The sequence below is a fragment of the Geotrypetes seraphini genome, chromosome 6, assembly GCF_902459505.1.
Source record: "Geotrypetes seraphini chromosome 6, aGeoSer1.1, whole genome shotgun sequence".
Taxonomy (NCBI): Eukaryota; Metazoa; Chordata; class Amphibia; order Gymnophiona; family Dermophiidae; genus Geotrypetes; species Geotrypetes seraphini.
In genome coordinates this window covers 87,353,335-87,374,366 of record NC_047089.1, presented here as the reverse complement: position 1 = coordinate 87,374,366, position 21,032 = coordinate 87,353,335, and the positions used below count along the sequence as shown (strand labels likewise).

General features: G+C 42.2%; 1 protein-coding gene across 9 annotated transcripts in view; it reads right to left on the bottom strand.

The window, feature by feature from the left end:
* The window catches only part of MYCBP2 (MYC binding protein 2), a 977,923-nt gene that overhangs the window by 347,686 nt on the left and 609,205 nt on the right, over nucleotides 1-21,032 (bottom strand). For all 9 annotated transcript variants that reach the window (XM_033949399.1, XM_033949405.1, XM_033949401.1 and 6 more), the window contains 3 exons: nucleotides 19,664-19,885; nucleotides 11,715-11,770; nucleotides 2,279-2,394 (listed from right to left, as the gene is read on the bottom strand). In XM_033949399.1, the coding sequence (XP_033805290.1) occupies nucleotides 2,279-2,394; nucleotides 11,715-11,770; nucleotides 19,664-19,885 (394 nt within the window). The remainder of the gene's footprint in view (nucleotides 1-2,278; nucleotides 2,395-11,714; nucleotides 11,771-19,663; nucleotides 19,886-21,032) is intronic.

The following is a 21,032-nucleotide window of genomic DNA, read 5'->3' as shown; positions in this document are numbered from 1 at the left end:
GATAAATAATTTATAGCGATTGCATTAAACTGGTGGATAGTGTAGTACGTTGTGTATACTTAAAAAAATTTATCCATTGGTCATCAGATCCTGACCAAGTAGATTCAGATGTCCAAATGTGTTTAATACATGCACTTGTAGTTACAGATGATGATATAAAAAATTTATAATAAAATGAAGTCGTATGACCTTTAATAATTCCTACATGACAGAGTTCCCAAAATTTTGATATTAAAGGGACATTAGGATATAGAGGCCATTTTAAATTCATTTTAAATTCAGTGTTGTAGTTGAAACCATTTATAGAATTCCGTGGAGGAGAGATCAAATTTAGTTTGCAATTGATGATCTATATTGCTAGGTTGAATACCTTCCAAATAATTCACCAGTTCTTCTGGATCAGTGAAATCTTTGGTGGAGTTATTGATGGTGACAAAATTTTGCACATTAAAACATGTCAAATTTAACTTTAATCTCTTTTAACTTAGAACAATAAGCCAGAAGTTGTTTTCTTGCATGGACAGTTATTTCAGATCTGGCACAAACATACGGTAGTAGATTGGCCTTTATATTTTAATGGCATCTTTATTTTGCTTGTCGCATTATTTCCACCACCTAATTAAAATGCAGAAGTTTCACTAGAATAGGCCTTGGAAAGCAACTTTGTGGTAGTTTATGTGATGGCACCTGATGTGCACGAGCTATCTCAAAGTCCTTTACAAATGTGAAATCTAACATTGCTGAAATAAAGGATTCCAAAAATTTTTTCATATCTAGACCCTCATGGCCTTCTGGAATTCCAAGAATGTTTACCAAGGATGTCCAACATGCAGCCCCGTGAAGTATTTTGTGCGGCCCCGGTCAAGGGCGATGCAGTGTTTTCCTCTGCTGCCCCTGGGTGTTTACTGTCTTGCCGGCTCTCTCCTTTGTCTTACTGCAGCGTTTGCGTGGCCCCAGAAAAATTTTTTTCGGCCAATGCGGCCCAGGGATGCCAAAAAGTTGGATACCCCTGGAAGCTATTTCTCAGCACCGTTATTATCTTCCAGCTCTTTTTCAAATAACACAATGTGCTTGATTTGCAACATTTTTATGGCATTGGTTGATGTTTCCTGTTTCATGTCAATGGTTTTGATGCACTGCTTAAATTGGGCCATGTCGTTTTTCATCTTAGCTGGATCAAATTTTTTCATTCAATATGTAATTAAACTCTGGAAATTGTTGCTGGAGAATGTGGTGAAAGCAATTAATAATAATAATAATAATAATAATAATAATTTTATTTTTATATACCGCCTGACCAGGAGTGGTTCTAGGTGGTTCACAACAAGTAAAACTGAACATGCAGCGAAAAATACAATTTGAAAGTGGAAATATGTCAGATAGTAAAACATAGGAAATGCTTAGCGAGATTTAAAAAAGGTTTGGATAAATTCCTAAAACAGAAGTCCATAAGCCATTATTAAAATGGGTAAATCCACTGCTTATTGCATAAGATCTGTTTTACTCCTTGGGATCTTGCCAGATACTTGTGACCTGGGTGATCACTGTTGGAAACAGGATACTGGGCTTGATGAACGTTTGGTCTGTCCCAGGAAGGTGAGAGTGGCCAACACTTAAGCACCCGTGACATTGCTGCCGAGTTCTACATCAGTTGCAGATCTGTTCACTGTATCACAAAGGAGGATCTTCATCTCACTGCCTTTCATTGTGTGTGGGCACAAATCAAGAAGTGCTGCAGATTTGGAACAGTCTACCACAAGGACTGATTAACAAAACTGTTAAGAACTTCCCAAAGTCTGTGTTAAAGCTGGGAGTGGACATTTTGAGCATCACAGTGACAGCAAAATTCTGACACATTGATAATTGTACTGTTTTAATGATATTATTCTACTGTGTTTTAAGCTTGAACATTTTTAATGTACAAATATCACTAGGTAGTAATGCTAATGTGTCAGTAACATCAACATAACTTAAAATAATTAAATGTTATTTAATAGTAAGACATAAGTATGACATCTAAATAAGTACATAAAATTTCTCATTGAAATTCAAACTAGTTGATGAGAAAAATGCAAACAACTGTAGGGGGTTATATATTTTTTGGTCTCTGTACATAAACTGAATGTACATTCACCAAGAAACAATTCCATGATTACAGAAGGTTTAAAACTAACTTGATGATCTCAAAGTAATTAATGTCTTATCCTATTTCTTGACTGATGTACTTAGGCAGATTATTATACTAGTTAAATGAGACAGTATGTCAATTCTTATGTACCTATTTCAATTCCATCTATGGTAACATGAATGGTGTAAAGACCAACAGCTCCAGGAGTCCAGTTTGCACAATATGTACCATCATTGTTCACTCTGATTAACATGTTTTCGCTTGGCCTAGACAAAACCAAAAAAAGTTAGCATTTATAAGTCTTCATAAGAATTTAAAATTTACAATTTAACACCATTATAGAGCTGTACTGAATACAAATAATAAAAAATATTATTTTTCCAAATACAAATAAAGGGCATTGGAAGATTAAGTTCTTATATACCTTTATCTTCATTCTGTAAATGCACGGAGGAGTCAGTTCGATAGGTATTTTATCTGAATCCCCGAACCATGTCTTGCAGAAACACATACATTGTTTTCTGCTCCTCCTACTTAGTAGAGGAGCATAGAGCTCCCAAATCCAAAAGCAAACAAACATCACTGGAACAAAGCATACACACAAAGGCGGTATGGGGAACTTTCCTGCAAACATTATCTGTTCTGCTCTGCGATATATAAGAAAATCAATAAACATGCAATGTGAAAAACAGGCAAGAACATGGCAGCAAAAGGAACCAACCTGAGAAGTGCAACAAGCACTAAGTGGAACATTGCCCAGTAAAGATATGTACTCACATATGTAGAACGCTTCCCTGCAGGGCCTGTCTGCTGGTTGGAAGATACTCAGGCCTGAAAGGAGAAACAGAGGCAGATGATACAGAAAGAATAAGAGTAGACAGATGGCGGGCCATACTGAACCCTCAGTGGATTTACAGAATGAAGATTATCAAAGGTAAGAACCTAATCTTCCATTCAGTTATATCCACTCCAGAGTCAATAAGATAGCTGATATACCAAAGCAATGGCAACGTCTAGGGTAATTTCATACACGAGGGGACATATTAAGTAAAAGACTGTTATGGAGCCCCTGTTTCGTTGTTCCACTCCAGGCATTTAGTGCCGTTAAAGAGTGACCCCTCCTGATGAAGAGCCAAAACTCGAGTCGGGGGGCCATGAATTTTAATCTGGTGATTTAGGCACTACAGCACTTTTAGAGCACCGCACTGCACGTTGAGAATCTGTGGTTACTGAAATGAATTCCAGCCTGATGGAGTTTTCAGATAAGTTTATTTATATTTATTTTTTGTTAGAGATTGGGTAAGGGACAGTAAAGGCAATGATGGTCCCTATAATAACCACAGTCAGGTGTTATCATCTCACTAATGGTTATGTGGTTTGAGCACTTTACTATTTAATGATAAAATTATATTTATATGAAGAGCTGTGATAAACTGGTTATAACGTCTAGGGCAGGACTGCCCAAGTCCGGTCCTCGAGATCTACCTGCAGGCCAGGTTTTCAGGATATCCACAATGAATATGCATGAGAAAAATTTGCCTGCACTGCCTTCTTGGTATGCAAATCCCTCTCATGCATATTCATTGTGGATATTCTGAAAACCTGGCCTGCCAGTAGATCTCAAGGACCGGACTTGGGCAGCCCTGGTCTAGGGTAAGACAGAAGAGCCTGCCCGCAACACTGAGGCCCCAAAGGCAGTGTCAGACCGAGCCGCCATATCCACTCTGTAGAACCTCATGAAAGCATGAAGGGAAGACCAAGTAGCTGCTCTACAAATCTCAGCTGAAATGAACTGCTCAAGACTCCACCCACGAAGCTATGACACCCCTGATCGAGGGATGTTTGAGAGAAACTGCTTACCACAAGAGATGCAAGTTGACAAAATGGCCCTGTGGATCCATTGAGCAATAGAGGCTTTGGACGCCAGCCTACCTGCCTGGATTGGCTAGTCAGGACAAACAGATTGTCAGAAAGACAGAAGTCATTGGTCCTCTCCAAATGGTGAAGTAAGACTCTCTGCACATCTAGTCTCTGCTGCTCTTATCCTGTGGGATGAAAGGCAGTCAGATGAACTTCCTGATTGACATGGAAATTTGAAACCACTTTCGGAAGAAAGGAAGAAAATGTATGGAGGGAAACCCCCATCTCCGTGATCTGGAGAAAGGGATCTCTACAAGAGCGAGCCTGCTGCTCAGAAATACACCTTGCAGAAACAATCGCCATGAGGAACATTGCCTTCACTGTAAGGTCCAGAAGGGATGCATACATAAGCAGCTGAAAAGGAGTTTCCAAAACACCCTCAGCACAATATTGAGAGTCCATATAGGAAAAGGCTGTCACAGGGCTGGCCAGAAGTGAAGCGCCCCCATAAGCAAACTGGAACTGTTGTGTGCTCTGAAACAGGAAAGGCCTGTCACTACCACAAAGATATAACTTATCCTTCCCTTCCTTTAAGGGAATTAAATCTGTTGGGAAGCTCAGTCGATCTTTTGTTTTCAAGTTTGTCGAGATCTGGAATGAACTTCCTGACTCCATTAGGCTTTTAGGCCAGCTGCAATTATTTCATAAATTCCTGAAAACTTTGTTGTTCTCACAATTTTTAAATGGTTTAACTACAGCCTCAATGAAATGATAATATTATAGTTATTTTTCTTATGCTTTTCTTATGTACTTTAGTTTATAAATAGTTCTTCTTTCTCCTATGTTTTCTGCTATGTACTCTAGTCTTAATTATATGTGAACCAAGTCGAGCTCCACTGGGAGATGACCCGGTATATAAACCAAAGATTAGATTAGACTGAAGGAATGCCAGGACTGCCAGAATTTGAACATGCAATGGCTCTACCAGGTCCCTGGCATACTACTATTAGAAAGCCTTCCAAGTCTTGGCATAAGTTACCATAGTAGAGGGCTTCTTGGACTTTAACAGTGACAATGACCTCGGAGTAACCCCACTGAATCAAGGCCTAGCACACAAAAGCCATGCTGAAAGACCAAAGCGCTGGGAGTAGAGAATGACATGGGGAAAAAATATGTCCCCCATCTCCGCAAACTCGGTCCCTGCCCCCGCAAACTCGGTCCTCATCCCCGCCCCAACAAACCATCTGATCCCATCCACACAAGCCTCAAATACTTTTATACTGAACTTATTTTATTAAAATATAAAAAGAAACAATATTCTGTACAATTGTCATTTTATAAATCGAAGTTCTGGCTACCAAACTAGAGGAAGAGATCTTCAGCTGGTAGGGCTTTGTTTATAAACGTTTATCAACACAGCTACAATACTACTTTATCCTAAAGCAAAAAAAAAAAAAAAAAAACCCAGAAAAGAAAAGAAAGAATATTTTTTCTACCTTAGTTGTCTGGTTTCTGCTTTCCTCATCTTCTTGTCATTCTCTTTCTTCCATCCACTGTCTACTTTCTCTCTGCCTCTTACTTTTATGGCTTCTGCTCTTATTTGTATACCTCTACCAGAAACTGTCTGCCTCTCCCTTCCTCCTCCCCAATTGGTCTGGCACCCATTTTCTTCCCTCCACGCCCCCCCCCCCCCCCCCCCCCATGGTCTGGCATCTCTGTCTTCTTCCCTTTCATCTCTCACTTACTCCCCCAGGTGGTTTTTAGCATATCTCTTTTCCTTTTCTCCCTTCAGATCTAGTATCTCTCTCTTCTCTCCCTTTCCCTTCCTTTTCTTTTCTGCTTTTCCTTCTCAATTTGTTTTCTACCTCTTTTCTACTTTCTTACTTTCCAGTCCTCAATTTCCCTTTCATTGTGTCTACCTATAGATTGCCACCTTTTTCTCTCACCCCTTCCAGTATCTCACTAACTCTGGCCTCTTCCCTCAATCCAGCATGAGCCCTTTTTTCTTTATCCCCTCCTTCCATCCAGTATGTGCTTAGCTCTCTCCCTCCTCCCCATTTCCTTTCAGCATCTGTTCCCTCCCCACTTCCATCCAGCATCTGCTCCTCCCTCTCTCTCCATTTCCCTTCAACATCTGCTCCCCTCTCCAGTGAATGACCTTGTCCCCGTACCTGCGGCAACCATAATTTTTCTCCCCATTCCTGTGGGTTACCAGAAGCTACCCACAAGTAATAATCACTGTGTCATTCGTATACCACAGAAAGTGAGGCCAGTCCGGGGTCACCAGGCCCAGATGAGTCGCTATTCTGAGAATAACTTGAACCATCATGGGCCAAGGTAGGAAGACATAATGGAGATCCTGAGTTGGCAAGGGATGAACCAACACGTCTTACCTAAGCTTCCTGGCTCTGTTCTTTGACTAAAGAAACACTTGACTTTCGAGTTCATGGCTGAAGCCATCAAGTCTACCTTTGGCCTGCCCCAATGATGCAAAATAAGTTGAAACACTCTCTGAGACAGATCAATCTCACAGGTTCAGGACTTGATGACTGAGGAAGTCTGCTTGCACATTTTCCACTCCAGCTACGTGTGCCGCAAAGAGAGCCTTAAGGTGCACTTCTACAAACCAGAACAGCATCAGAGCCTCCTGACTTAAGTGAGCACTTCTGGTGCCTCCCTGTTGATTCACATATGCCACAATCGTGGCATTGTCAGGAAACACCCTTACCACTTTTCTTTCCAGAGTGTTTTAGAGAGCTCTCATCACAAACCATATAGCTCAAGACTCTAGCCAGTTGATCGACCAAACTTGGATGTTGCGATCTCCACAATGAGCACCTCAGCCTGAAAGATTTGCATCTGTCATGAGAGTAATCCACTCTGCCTCGAAGAGGAATGCACTTCACTAGAACTTCCCCATGAATCCACCAGCACAAGCTGCTCAGTGCTGGCTCGGTCCAGGGAAGGGGCATCTGAAGAGGATGACACCGAGGAGACCACAGAGACAGGAGGAACTCTTATAGAGGCCGCACAACCAGGGCACAACCTCCAGGGAAGCCACCATGGTCCCCAATACTTGAAGATAATGCCAGGCAGAGGGATTCAGGAGCACTAAGAGATCCATAATCTGTTTCTAAAGCGTCTGTTTGCTTGGGTGGAAAGAAAAACATCTTTGGATCATGTCAAACTGAACTCCCAGATATTTCAATGTCTGAGATGGAGTTATCTGGCTCTTCTTGAAACTGACAATCCAGCTCAGGTGCTGTATAAGAGACATCACTGTTTTCACTCTGTACTTGCACTCCGTCTGGATGGAGCCCTGATCAACCAGTCGTCCAGACAGGGATAAGCTTGGACTCCCATTCTACGTAGGTGCGCCACCAATATTATCATCACCTTGGTGAAGGAGCGGGTGGCCATTGCTACTAGAGAACATGAAATCTCAGATACTTCCAGTGTCCTGGGAATATAGGGATATGAAGATAAGCTTTTGTCAGATCCAGAGATAAAAGAAATTCCATCACAGCCACTGCTGTGAAGACCAAATGCACTATCTCCATATGAAAATATGGGATCCTCAAGAAAAGAACGGACCGCCTTGAGATCCAGAATGGGTCTCCAGTCCTGAGCCTTTCTTTAGCACAATGACGTATAAGGAGTATCTGTTGGAGCCCGATTCGCTTTTGGAACTGGCTCTATGGCATGAATGTCTAAGAGACACTGTAGTGTTGGACAGACCTTTAATGCCCTCTCCTGCCTTCCTGCTCGAGTCTGGGGGAATGGGGGGGAAGACACACAAAAGAAGTCTATTTTGTGTCCCTTCCGTATGATGTCAAGCACACATTGGTCCGAGGAGATCCGTTCCCATTCCTGGTGAAACTCTGATAACCGGCCTCCAATACAAGGAGGCACAGCTGAAGTATTAGCATCACTGGGACTTCTTAGAAGAGGGGCTGATGTGAGAGCCCAAAGCTTGTTGGTGTCTGGGATTGCTATAGCACTGTCTGCACTCCTGGGAGTATCTCTGGGCGAATGAGCCCATGGAATTCTAACAAAACCTGCATAATGGATGAAAATTTGTATAACTCCCCCCAGAGGATGGTGCGTGCCATCTGGGAGAGACTTAGGGCGGCGGTCCACCATATTAACCATGAAGTCATCCAGCTCCTTGCCAAAAAACATTTGTCTCTTGAAGGGGAGTCTGCTTAGAGGTCGAATCTCCAGACACTGCATGTCTATTACATAGTCCATGCCCTCCAGCACCAGCTGGGGGCAGGCATCCTCCTCCGCCAATAGATCATGGCACAGTCTCGTGTGACAGGCACATGTCGCAAAAGAGACAGCTGCTGCAGCCTTAATGCCCGAAGAAGCCACTTCAAAGATCTTCTTTAAGATCATGTCCACCCTGTGATCCATGGAATCTTTTAAGCATTACTCCTCCTTCATTAGGAGGGCTGTGTACTTGGTAATTTGAGCCACTGCCGAATTCTCTTTTGGTTGCTCAAACAGCTGCTGAAACTCCGGCACCATAGGATAAAGCTTAGAAGTAGCTTTAGTCAGTTTGAAAGAACTCTCGGTGTCTCCCATTCTTCTGTTACCAGAGCAGTGAGATCCAGATGTGCTGGAAAAAATGACATCAGAAAATTAGAATGGCTCATGACCATACACTGAGACATGGAGAGCTCATCAGCGGATGGAGGGGCTATCACCCGGATCAGGGCTCCCAGAGGCATCATAAGAACATAAGATTTGCCGCTGCTGGGTCAGACCAGTGATCCATTGTGCCAAGCACTCCGCTCATGCGGTGGCCCTTAGGTCAAAGACCAGTGCCATATTTGAGTCTAGCCTTACTTGCGTATGTTCTGTTCCAGTAGGAACTTATCCAACCGTTTCTTGAATCACTTAAGGGTGCTTTCCCCTATAACAGCCTCCGGGAGAGCATTCCAGATCACCACCACTCTCTGATCCTGATTAACTGTTTTGCAAAGGGAATGAGTGTCATCCAGAGTGGAAGCAGCATCTGGTGACAAAAGCGGCATAGTATCAGTGTGCCAACCAAAGCAGTTTGGCTCCTTAGTTAACTTGGGCACTGGGGACCTGGGCAGTGATATCTGTAAAGGAATGCACTAGCTTAGAAGCTTGCGGTGTGCCCACTGGCTGCACTGTGTGAGCCGTAGCCATAAGAAATGCTCTCTACGAGCTGAACAAATTCCAGGGAAAAGCCACATCCTGGCTCCTGACAGACCCCAGACATAGTTTGCGAAAGGTCCTCAGACTCGGAGCACTTGCATTTTGCATTACTGCAAAAAACAGGTACCTAGCGGGATTTTCTGCCCATTTTCCAGACCCACATCAGCTCCCTGGCCTTAGAGGATCTGGAAGAGGCGAAGCCCGAAGATCCTGCCCCTTCCTTGCATGTGCCATGGCATGGGATACATTTTAAGCTCCTTCGCTGGTAGTCTGGCACAATCCACACATGGTTTATGGTTGTTATTTATATCCCACTTTATACAAAGTGGGTTCCAAAAACACACATATAGTTTAAAAAAGCCCACCACATAAAAAGAACACACATTGCAAAACACATACATACAGGCACGGAGTTGCCTAAACTGCCTTGTCCTACATAAAATACACATCAAAAACAATCCACCCTACTCTCACATACAATACTCACCCCCATGCTACAAATACCCACCCCTGTCTCTTTATATAATTTATACATTTGAGTTGTAAAACTGTATTGTTCTTTCTCTTAGCACCCATATTTCATCTGACAGAACAGGTGATGTTTCAACAAATGTTTAAATGAAGTAAGATTCCCTTGCTGACTTACATAACCCAGAAGTTTATTCCACTTTGCTAGGCTAGCACATGAGAATGTCAACGCCCTCATGGATTGCAGCCACAACTCCTTTCTAGATGGTATCACCAAATCACTGTTACCAGCAGACCATAACTTTAAGAGTGAAGTATGGTATGCGATTACCTCTGAAAGGTACTGTGGTGACAATCCATGTAGTGCTAAATAGGTTAGCAACAACAATAAGAAGACCAGACTTGAACGTAATACTCCAGATGAGGTCAAACCATGGAGCAATACAGGGGCATTATACCATTCTTAGTCTTGTTAACCACTCATTCTATACTCTACCTTAAGCCAGTACAGCGTAATATAAACACTGATACAGTATCACACCTTGATAACCTAAATAATGTGCAGATAACAGAATTCTGTGCAACTTGTAATGCTGTTAATACAGTGGCCAGAACACCCAGTAGCACTATATTGCAGTAGTCTAGACTTCAGAGCACGATTGACTGAAGGACCTTTTTAAAGTCACCACCTGACAGATAATAGTACGGATTACTTACAAGTCGCACTTGAAGTACATTTTTCTTATCAACATCTGCACAAGTGAATGAAATGTTAGTTGAGAATCAAGGATCACTCCAAGATAACGTATCTCCACAGAAAACTGCAAAACATTGCCCAGTATTTGAACAAGGGCCAATGACAGATCATTCGGGTTTCTAGATAACATTACTTTTGGTTTTGCTATGTTGACCCTCAATCTGCTCATGAATTCATCTGATTAGGAGTTAAGGAGTCCAACACTGACAATTTTTTGCAAAACCAAGGGGTTATGAGGCAGAGTACAGAAGTTGAAAAAAAGATCGATAAAACCCAAGATAGCTGCCATCAGTAAATCTGTACCGTAAATTATCCGTGGAGACAAACTGAAAAAAATAAAAAAACACATTGTAAAATGGAATTTTAGAGGTGGGAAACCTGAACTCTAACTCATGAAACTGCAGAAAAAAAAATTACTTTTAACTCCCCACCCGCCTCTGATTTTCCCACAGGAAATAATGGGGCTGTACTCACAGTCTCAGAAGTGTCTGCCTGTCAGCTCTGTCTATGCCGTTGAAGTGAAGTGAAAGGAATTTCTGCCTCAAATTTTCTCCAAACAGTTCAATCTTCAGGATCTTCGGGCTACCAGTTGAACTGAACCCAACCGAAACCTCCGCCCCCTCAGAACCTTGACACATGAGGGCTCTTACTCGGGGCACACACAGCCTGTGCTTAAACCTCTGACAAGATCAGAAGGCAAGCTCACTCACAGAGAGATGGACCCCAAGCTCTGATGGTGGCACACAGCAGGCTGGCTCCCGAAACTGCAATCCAGCTCTGCAGAAATTGCTACCTTTCCTAGACAGAGAACCCCTGAAAAAGAGGTCTCAAGACAACAAAGCCACCGAAAAGAATGAACTTGCATCGAATAAAGGAATTAAATAAGCAGAGCAGATTAGAAAGACTTCTGCACAGTTCACTTGCAGAAAGAAAAAACTGTAGGGGATCTGTGTTCTTCTGCCAAGTAGGAGGAACAGAAAACCATGTTCATACAAAATACCTATCATACACACTCTAGAGTGGATGTAAATAGAATAAGCTTTAACATAACAAATAATAAAAGAAGCAATGTGAAATCAGAAATCAAGTGTTTATATCAGTAGGATTTAGCTCTGGATTATTCGTATTCAAATTTAAAGCACTATTCAGCTCCAAATACTAATAATGTATTTAGGGCCCTATCTAATCAAATACAAATATTCAGTATAGCCCTAGGTCATAGCACAAAAAGTCACTGTGAATTTAATATAATGAAAAGTTTACTTTCAGAATGCACACTTTCAAATATACAAAAGAATCTTAAATTTTTACCTCTTAGGTGTTGGTGAAGCATAACGTAGCTCTTCAAATGAGTAATTTTCATATATCTAAAATGAGAGAAAGAACATCATTAAAATAACTGACTAAAAAAAGCTGGATCAAATATTTGTTTGAACACTATTTTGACTTCCAGTTCACATTTATCATATGACCTCAACATCTAAAATGTAGGATTATTGTTATTTCATATAGGAAAAGATACAAGTTCAGCTCAACTGAAATTACAGAAGTTCAAAGCACATGCCATCAAACATATTTAAAACTGTCCTGAAATTAGGGTCCTTTTACTAAGTTGCAGCAAAAAGTGGGTCTTTCCTGCATACTAAGGCCATTTTTTACCACAGCTGTAAAATGGCCAATGCTGCTATTAACGCGCAGCCATTTTTATTTTTTAATCTTTACTTATAGTTACAGAATAAGCCATCAATAGCTAAAATGGCTGTGGTAATATAAATATATATCTTGTCATCTAAAAAGAAGTTAGGTTCTTAAAATAATATCTTTTCCTCCTAAGGAGTAATCGCTCTTCTTCCGCTCAAGAAGCCACTCCTCTTGTCAAATGCGTCTACAAATAGATAGGCAGCTTTTTGTCACAACAGGGGATATCATTCTACAAACCCATCTAGAGATGGTAGCTTTGGAAGCAGGTCCACTTCATCTCGCCTGATTGGTTAGCACAAATAGATGATCAGAGAGACGAAACTCATTGGTCACCTCCAGGTAACATAAAAGGCTCTTTCTGACGTCTAAAACCTTTAAGGACTTGTCATCTTTCTTGGACGCTATGAGGTGAAATGTTGGCGGTCTAACTTCTTGGTTGACATGAAATGCCGAAACAACCTTCAGCAGAAAGGAGGGAACCATCCGCAAAGTCACTCCCACTTCCATGGTCCAGAGAAACAGCTCTCTGCATGACAGGGCCTGCATTTCTGAAACTCTCCTAGCAGAAGTAATTGCCAAAGTCAGATCCATGAGGAAAGACTTTGAGCCCACCAGGGCAGATAAGGAAAATGAATGAGTACCTGATTCTAAACCGCTTAATACATCTTATCTAAGCGGTATATCAAATCCCTTTCCCTTTCCTGTAAGGGCCCATACAGGGTTCTGCTGAGTCCCTGCAAGACTATATTAAGGTTCCAAGATGGAAACGGTTCTCGAATTGGAGGCCGTAGTGTCAGACACCCTTCAGGAACCTGACCATGGCCCAGATGCACTAAAGCCACGATTGTTGTTAAACCTGTTTTGACAGCTTTAGCGACGATTGCATTTGCCAACCTGAAGAACAAAACGGCTCACTGCGTGTTTTTCCCCTCAATCACCCATTTTTCGATCCAGCCATGCAAATTAGCTAAAACCCCATGTAAACTAACCAAGTGATTGATACACTAACATTGCTTGGCATTGCACACACACAAAAAAAGGCAAGGGTTTTAGTGATCTGAAAAACAAAAACAGATGTGCCTGGTTTGTTTGTTTTATTCATTCTTTTTAATGGGCATTGGGAATTAGGAGGGATGCCCATTCCCTGCTATGCACCTTGTGAGAAAAAAATGACACGAGGGATGTCCACTCCCCTCCTGACACCAAAGGTCCATTTACTCACCAGGCACCCTCCCAAACATCCCCTAATCCCCCAAAAAAGGCAGGCAGCATACCCACTTCCTCCCGCCACAGGAGATTCCCCGAACCCCCCCCCCCCCCCCAGTATCTGCCAAGGAAGTTGAGAGCAGGAAGGACACCAAGTCACTCCTCCAATGATTTCCGCCTGTTCAAAATGGTGGGACTTCCCCTCCCTGGTGCATCATGTGATGCATAGGGAGGGGCCTAAGGCCCAAATTGCTCAGATGCCTACCAAGGGGAGGGGCCTTAAGCATCCAAGCCAAACAGGGCTTTGGACTCCACCCCCTTGCATCCCAGGGTACAGAGGGGAAGAGCCTAAGGTCCTGATTGGTTCAAACACCAAAGACCCCTCCCCTTAGGAATCTGACCTGATCAGGGCCTTAGGCCCCTCCCTGTGTATCACATGATGCATAATGGAGGGGAAGGCCCGCCAGTTTGGACAGGTGGGCATCAATCGGAGAAGTGAGTGAACATCCCTCCTGCTCCCAATGTCCTTGAAAGGTATGGGGGTGGGGTTTGGGGGACTTACGGTGGCAGGAGGCAGTGGGCATCCCTCCGGACTTTTTTGGTGGGGGAGGGGAGGGGCTGTTTGGGGGGTGCCTGGTGCGGGGGTGGGCCTTCGGTGGATGGAGGGAATGGGAACATTAAATCATTCAAAATAATTGCAATTCACTATTAATTTACCAATATCCCCCAAATGTTTTGAAACCATCATATCTAATTGGTTTACTACTTGTCTGATTAATTCAATTGCTTCTCGTTGGGGGATATTGGTGTACAATTCCTTTACATCCAGAGTTACCAGCACAATCGACCCATTGACATCCAAATTATTTAATTCATTGATTAAATGAGTGGAAATCTTCAATGAAGGAAGGGATATGACGGACCAAATCCTGTAAGTAAAAGTACAAAAACTGAGACAATGGCTGAAATAGCGACCCCCGACTAGAAACAATTGGGTGCCCGGGGGGGTGGGGTGGGGGGGCTGTTAAGCTTTTATGCACATTGGGTATGAAATACCCAATGAAATACCGCCAGATGTTTATATTCTTTTAATGAAATGATCCCCACTGTCCTCAGCCGTATTTAAACATGCCAAAATCCTATGGCCAAATTCAGTTGTGGGATCTAAATCTGACAGTTCTCAATAATATTCACTATCAGATAATTGGCGGTTAGCTTCTTGTTCATAAGCTACTCTATCAAGGACAGGCCAGAGCACGCTACAGGGGTTCAAGGAAGGTTTAGAAAGGTTCCTAAAGGATAAGGGGATTGAGGGGTACAGACAGAAGTAGAGGTAGGTTATAGGAATAGACAGGGACCACTTCACAGGTCATAGGCCTGATGGGCCGCTGTGGGAGCGGACTGCTGGGCGCGATGGACCTCTGGTCTGACCCAGTGGAGGCAACTTCTTATGTTCTTATGTTCTTAACCACTGCGCCCCCTTGTCAGCCCTTGTTACAATTAAGCACAGTTACTTACTGTAACAGGTGTTATCCAGGGACAGCAGGCAGATATTCTCAACATGTGGGTGACGTCACCAATGGAGTCCCCTAGCGGATGTTTTCGCAAGCAGACTTGCTTGAAGACCTTCAAGCTTGCGATTGGCCCGCTTTGACATGCAGCTCCTGATTGGATAAAGCCCGACTTCGTGCAGGAAGAGGCGGTCAGAGCAAACCGCGAGTGATTTCCTGCACCGCGGCCCTCCGGCTGCTCTCCCACTGCCCTCTTAAGGCTCCCCCATGAAAAACCCTATCTGCGGTTTTTCGAGATTCACGGGGGTTCCTTGAATGGAACCCCTGCGAATCTCGAGGGAGCACTGTAATCATATTCATCTTGTTTAAACTTGCTAATCTTCTGTTGTTTTATATCCTGTTTATATTTTTCCATCTGTTGAGTAAATTCTGTTAATTTTTGTTCGAATTCCTCAGTTCCTAATACTTCCCTCATCTGGTCTAAATTTTCCCATACTTCTCCCTGTGCTTCCTGAAATTTTTTTATCCAATAACATTAAATCTAAGGAACCCTGTATCAATACTGCATTCCACCTTTGGACATAATCTCCATTATCCAGGAACCTAGGTTCCTTATTTATCCTTAGTCCCCAGGGTACTCTCAACAAGTGACAATATTCAACAACATAGAAACATGATGGCAGATAAAGGCCAAAGGGCCCATCTAGTCTGCCCATCCGCCGTAACCATTATCTCCTTCTCTCTCCGAGAGGTCCCAAGTGCCTATCCCAGGTCCTTTTGAATTCAGACACAGTCTCAGTCTCCACCACCTCTTCTGTGAGACTGTTCCATGCATCTACTACCCTTTCTATAAAAAGTATTTCATTAGATTACTCCGCATCTACCATCCTTTCTATAAAAAAGTATTTCCTTGATTACTCTGGAGCTTATCACCTCTTAACGTCATCCTATGCCCTCTTATTGCAGAATTTCCTTTTAAATGAAAAACTCGACTCATGCACATTTACATTACATAGGCATTTAAACATCTCTATCATATCTCCCCTCTCCCGCCTTTCCTCCAAAATATACAAATTGAGATCTTTAAGTCTGTCCCCATATGCCTTATGATGAAGACCACATACCATTTTAGTAGCCTTCCTCTGGACCAACTCCATCCTTTTTATATCTTTTTGAAGGTGCAGCCTCCAGAATTGTGTCCAATATTCTAAATGAGGTCTCACCAAAGTCTTATACAAGGGCATCAATACCTCCTTTTTCCTACTGGCCATTCCTCTCCCTATGCAACCTAGCATCCTTCTAGCTTTTGCCGTCACCTTTTCAACCTGTTTGGCCACCTTAAGATCGTCACATACAATCACACCCAAGCCCAGTATAACTACATCCCAGTCATGGTTCTCTGTGATTGCCACTTTATCCAACTCCTCTTCTTCCATTACAGCTTCTAGATCCAGAAACATGTTTCCCATACTTCAAGCATGAGTATATACTGTTTTCCAGACATTGCCCCCTTTTCCCTTCCATGAAGAGGTATTCAGTGATTTATTTACCTGAGGGCTTATACTCACCTGGGAGCTTTGATCAACCTTCCCCATCACCTCTAGTTTAAAGCCCTCTTCAGTAGATTAGCCAGCCTGCTGCCGAAGACACTTCTTCCCTTCTTTGATAGATGCACACCATCCCTGCTCAGCAGCCCTTGGAAGTTCATCCCATGGTCCAGGAAGCCAAAATGCTCTCGACGACACCATCCACATAGCCACACATTGTCATAAACACCCCTCTGAGCGGAGTTGAAAGATGACAAAAACCCTCAGATCTGATGTGTCCCCTACTACCAGGGGTATCTTCAGGATTTTTACTTAGCCTTAGGGACCTGCCTGGGTCATGGAAGCACAGGTAAGTATTTGCTTTATCCACAAATGCAAGCTCAGTCATAAAGTCATAAATCAAAAGTGGCTTTTATTTTGACCCAGTGGTCAAATGTATAGCATAAGGAAAAATCAAATGACATTCAGCTTTCACATCAGTTCCTCCAAAACAAAGGCAAAAGAAAAATACATGAATTTGGTAAACAGCACAGGCAACTGGTTATGAGCTTTAAACCAGCTCTTAAAATGTCCAGTCCAACACTGCAGTAAATGTCAGCAAGAATTCAGTTCTTTGTACAAGGGCACCTTCTTCAGTCCTGACCACAGTAAGTCATAGAGAAAAGGAACTTTGGGGAAACCCCCACCCTCCCCCCAATAAACTTATCTTGCACTGAACAATAAACTCTTGCCCAGCGTTTAAATTAAAACTGCTTCCAGAAAGCCAGAACTTCTTCTCTGTGTCAGTTATTTTCCAGACAGCAAAAATATCCACAATACAATGCATACAGGAACTGTATAACTCAGGATTAGAGAGCTTTTAATATTCTCTGAGGTTTTAAGAATTATGCTGGAATAGTCAAGCTCCGTATAAGGTTTTTCAGTTGCTGTAGCAACCATTAGTATGCAGCTCAGCTGAACAGAGCTTTATGAATGATAGCAGTAATGGCAAACACAGTGTACTCTGTCTAGCCTTCAAAACCCTAACTTTGCACAGTTTTCTTCTAACTAAACACAGCATGAATTTGACAGACTACGTACACTTAGGTAAGCAAACTTCCTTGTAAAAATGTCAAACTCAAAACTATTGAACAAAAACAGAGCATACCATGCCTAAGAAGAAACAACAAGCTGCTTTACAAACACTCACTGATTTAGCTGGTTTCTATTTGATCTGGCATGATTTCTGTGCTGGTACAATTCTCTTGGAAGTCCATGCTCTCAGAACCCTCTGGAGCATAAAAGTTAGAGGTGGGAAAACTTCCTTCCACCTCTTCCATAGGCCAGTCTGAGACTCCAGAATCTGCCTGGTCTTGCCAAAGCTCCTGCCTTTCCTCAGCCTGCTTGAGTACGTCTGCCACATCACTCCTCTTACTACTTTCTTCAGTCTGCCTTTCACCAGACCAAAGCCACTCCCCTTCAACCTGTAGAGGGGGGATGGGTTTTGGGGTCTTTTCCAGATAAGCCCCGGCACTAATGCAAAAAGTGCACGGGCGAAAACTTAAGCCCCACCACCACTAATGCAAAAAGTGCATGGGCGATATTGAAGCCCTCCGAGGAAATTATTCATATGATTTGAATAATGACTCGAGGGGGTTCAAAGGGGGGGCTCTGCCCCCCTTTGTATATCACTTTTCCCAAGTATTCACTTAGCATGGTGTTAGCTAAAACTGTGGCTGGGGTTAACTTTTTGGCGGGGCTTATCTGGAAAAGATCCGGGTTTTGGTTCCACAGCAGGCTATGTTATCTCAAGCCTCTCCTGTTTGCCCTGCTTTATTCTCAAAGGCACAGCTCCCCTGGCTTTAGCTCCTGGTGTACTAACAAGGTCAGAATGTTGTCTTTCTGCCTGCTCATAATCAATCTGCTCATTTTCACTACTGTTCCTACAGCATGGGCAAGGGAGGTCAGTCTCATGTTGCTCACTAGAGCTGACCTGGTCAGCTCTTCTGCACCGAATCTTATTGGCTGCTCTAGTGCAGGGGCTGGGTTTGTCACAGCATTCATCTCTGCCCTGCCTTTACCCTCAACAGTATAATGTATAAGCTAGCTGCAGTGTACAAATTTGAAAAGGGGCATGACCAAGGGTGGATCATGGGCGTTCCTTAAAGTTAGATATGATGTGCACATAACTTTGGTGCCTAAATGTCTGCACCAAAGTTACATGTTGTGCACCAGCGCTAGCACAATTATATAAATGGTATGCACACCTTGTAGAATTACACTTAGCACTGTACTAGTCGGTGCCGATTTTTTTTTAGGTGTGATATATACAATCAGGCCCTTTCTGTTTAACTGAAAGAAGGATGGGGAAGGGATAAGATTTTACTGCAAGTCAATTTTGCCTGGAGGGGGGTTTTCTTTCTTAATGTACACAAAAAAAAAAAAAAAGAAAAGAAATGGGTGGTGGATGATGGAACTCAAAGGTACAGCCATGGAGCAAAAAGATGAACCATAAGAAGCACATGTTCTAAGTAGTTAGTGTATGGTAATTAGCACATGGTTATAACCAAAACTCCCATTCCCCACCCACTGACACACCTCCTCACTTTTTTTTTTTTTAGCATGTAGCTAGCGCAGACACATTTGGAAGTTACTGCAGGTTGTTTCAGCATATCCCATTTTAAGGTGCATTAGATGAGTGTTATGAGAGAACAAGGAAATCTGTAACTGACTGTGAAAAATCAATTGATAACCCACAACCTAACGAAGCTTAGTAAAAAAGCAACATTGTTCAGAGCCCGTAGTCCCTTAGATAAAACAACATAGTAACATAGTAGATAACGGCAGATAAAGACCCGAATGGTCCATCCAGTCTGCCCAACCTGATTCAATTTAAATTTTTAAATTTTTTCTTCTTTTTACCCAGTACTGTGCTTGGGTTCCAACTGCCGAAATCTCTGTTAAGACTTACTCCAGCCCATCTACACCCTCCCAGCCATTGAAGCCCTCCCCAGCCCATCCTCCACCAAACGGCCATATACAGACACAGATACAAACAACTTCTTCAATTATTTGCTAAAGGAAAACCTGGTCTGTAATGAAATTCACCTGTCAATTAAAAATAAACTAGGCATCATGAAATTGTTCATATATCTCCTTTATTTCAAAAAGTGCTTGTCATTCTGGTTTCTACTTACCATGTACCTTTCTAATCTTTTCTTTGGCGAAAATCAAAGAAATTATGCTAATTGTCCTTACTATCTTTTAGAACATATTAGAAAATATCAGACCATAAATTCAATATGAAAATGATTACCTTCATCATCGTGATGGCAATGTAACGAGCTTCCTTCACTATCATTGGTTCATATAAGGCATCAAGTTTTGGTGAGGGCAGCCCACCAAAAGTCATCTCAGTACAAGTGGGAGATGCTGTTGCTGCAATGGCTGGGCTGCCAGGAATGCGTTGGATTTTTTTCACTTGATCTTGCTGCAAAGATGTCTTTTTCTGGGACACTGGAACTGCTTTTACCTCAACCTGTGCCAATATAATCAGAAAGCACGCTATAAGCAAAAGCTGGAAAGAAAGAATGTTTCATGGTAAATATAGTTGTATATTCTGAATACTTTCACAGCTGTATTGGGAAAAGTCAAGGGGCAGGAAAAGCAAAGCTGCTTGCTTGTAATGGGAATTGTCTATGAATCAAAAAAAATGACTTTATTAATATTCATGTAAAGTCCAAAATCTTCATAATAAATCCAAAGTTTTCATAACAAGTTTATATCAAGTCTCCTCATTTGTATGTACCATACAGTATGTTATGAAGATTTTATAAATCTGTTTTATCCAGACCACCGGTTTCACCCTGCTTTTGTCCTTTGGCTTCTCAGTGTTTTCTGTGGAACCCATTGTGTGTGTGTTGTTGGTTTTTTTTGTTAATTGTCTGTAAACAGCAGAAAGAAAACTGAAAACAAGTGGTGATGGTGCTAACTTTGTTCTAAGACCAGAAAAATCTAGGTTCCTCTGAGTATGTGTGGGTCTTCCCATACAGTTGCTACCTTAAAGATCCCCTCATTAATTAATGCAAATATTAAACGTCAACTCCTCAGAAAAGTGGGAAGCATGTGTATCATTTATCTTCCTATCTATGGAAAGCCCCTGTAATGTGTATGGTTCAAGAGGGATCCTTTGAGACATAACGAAAAAAAAAATTAGTTTTGTCCTGATTTAATTTCAGTTTAAATTCCTGCATCCAGGACTCCATCAAAAGCAATACCGGCTCAATAAGTTGGATGCTGTTGGGTAAGGCTCTGAAGCATGGGATAACTATTATGATATCATCCGCATAGCTGAAGAGCTTTAAACCCATGTTACTCAATGAGTGGACCAGTGAAGAAAGATACATATTAAATAGTGTAGGAGAGAGTAGGGAGCCCTATGGGACTCCGCAGGGGATTTTCCAGATAGTAGAGATATGTCATTAAATCTAATCTGATAAAGTCTTGATTCGAGAAACTATTTGAACCATGTAAGGACTTTGCCCTGAATTCCCAAGGCATCTAACAATTCCAACAATTTGAGATGGTCTACAAGATCGAAAGTGCTACTTAAATCAAATTGGAGTACTAAAGCATTACTACCCCTGCTCAGAAGGCTGTTCAAATGATCAAGTAGAGTAGCTAAC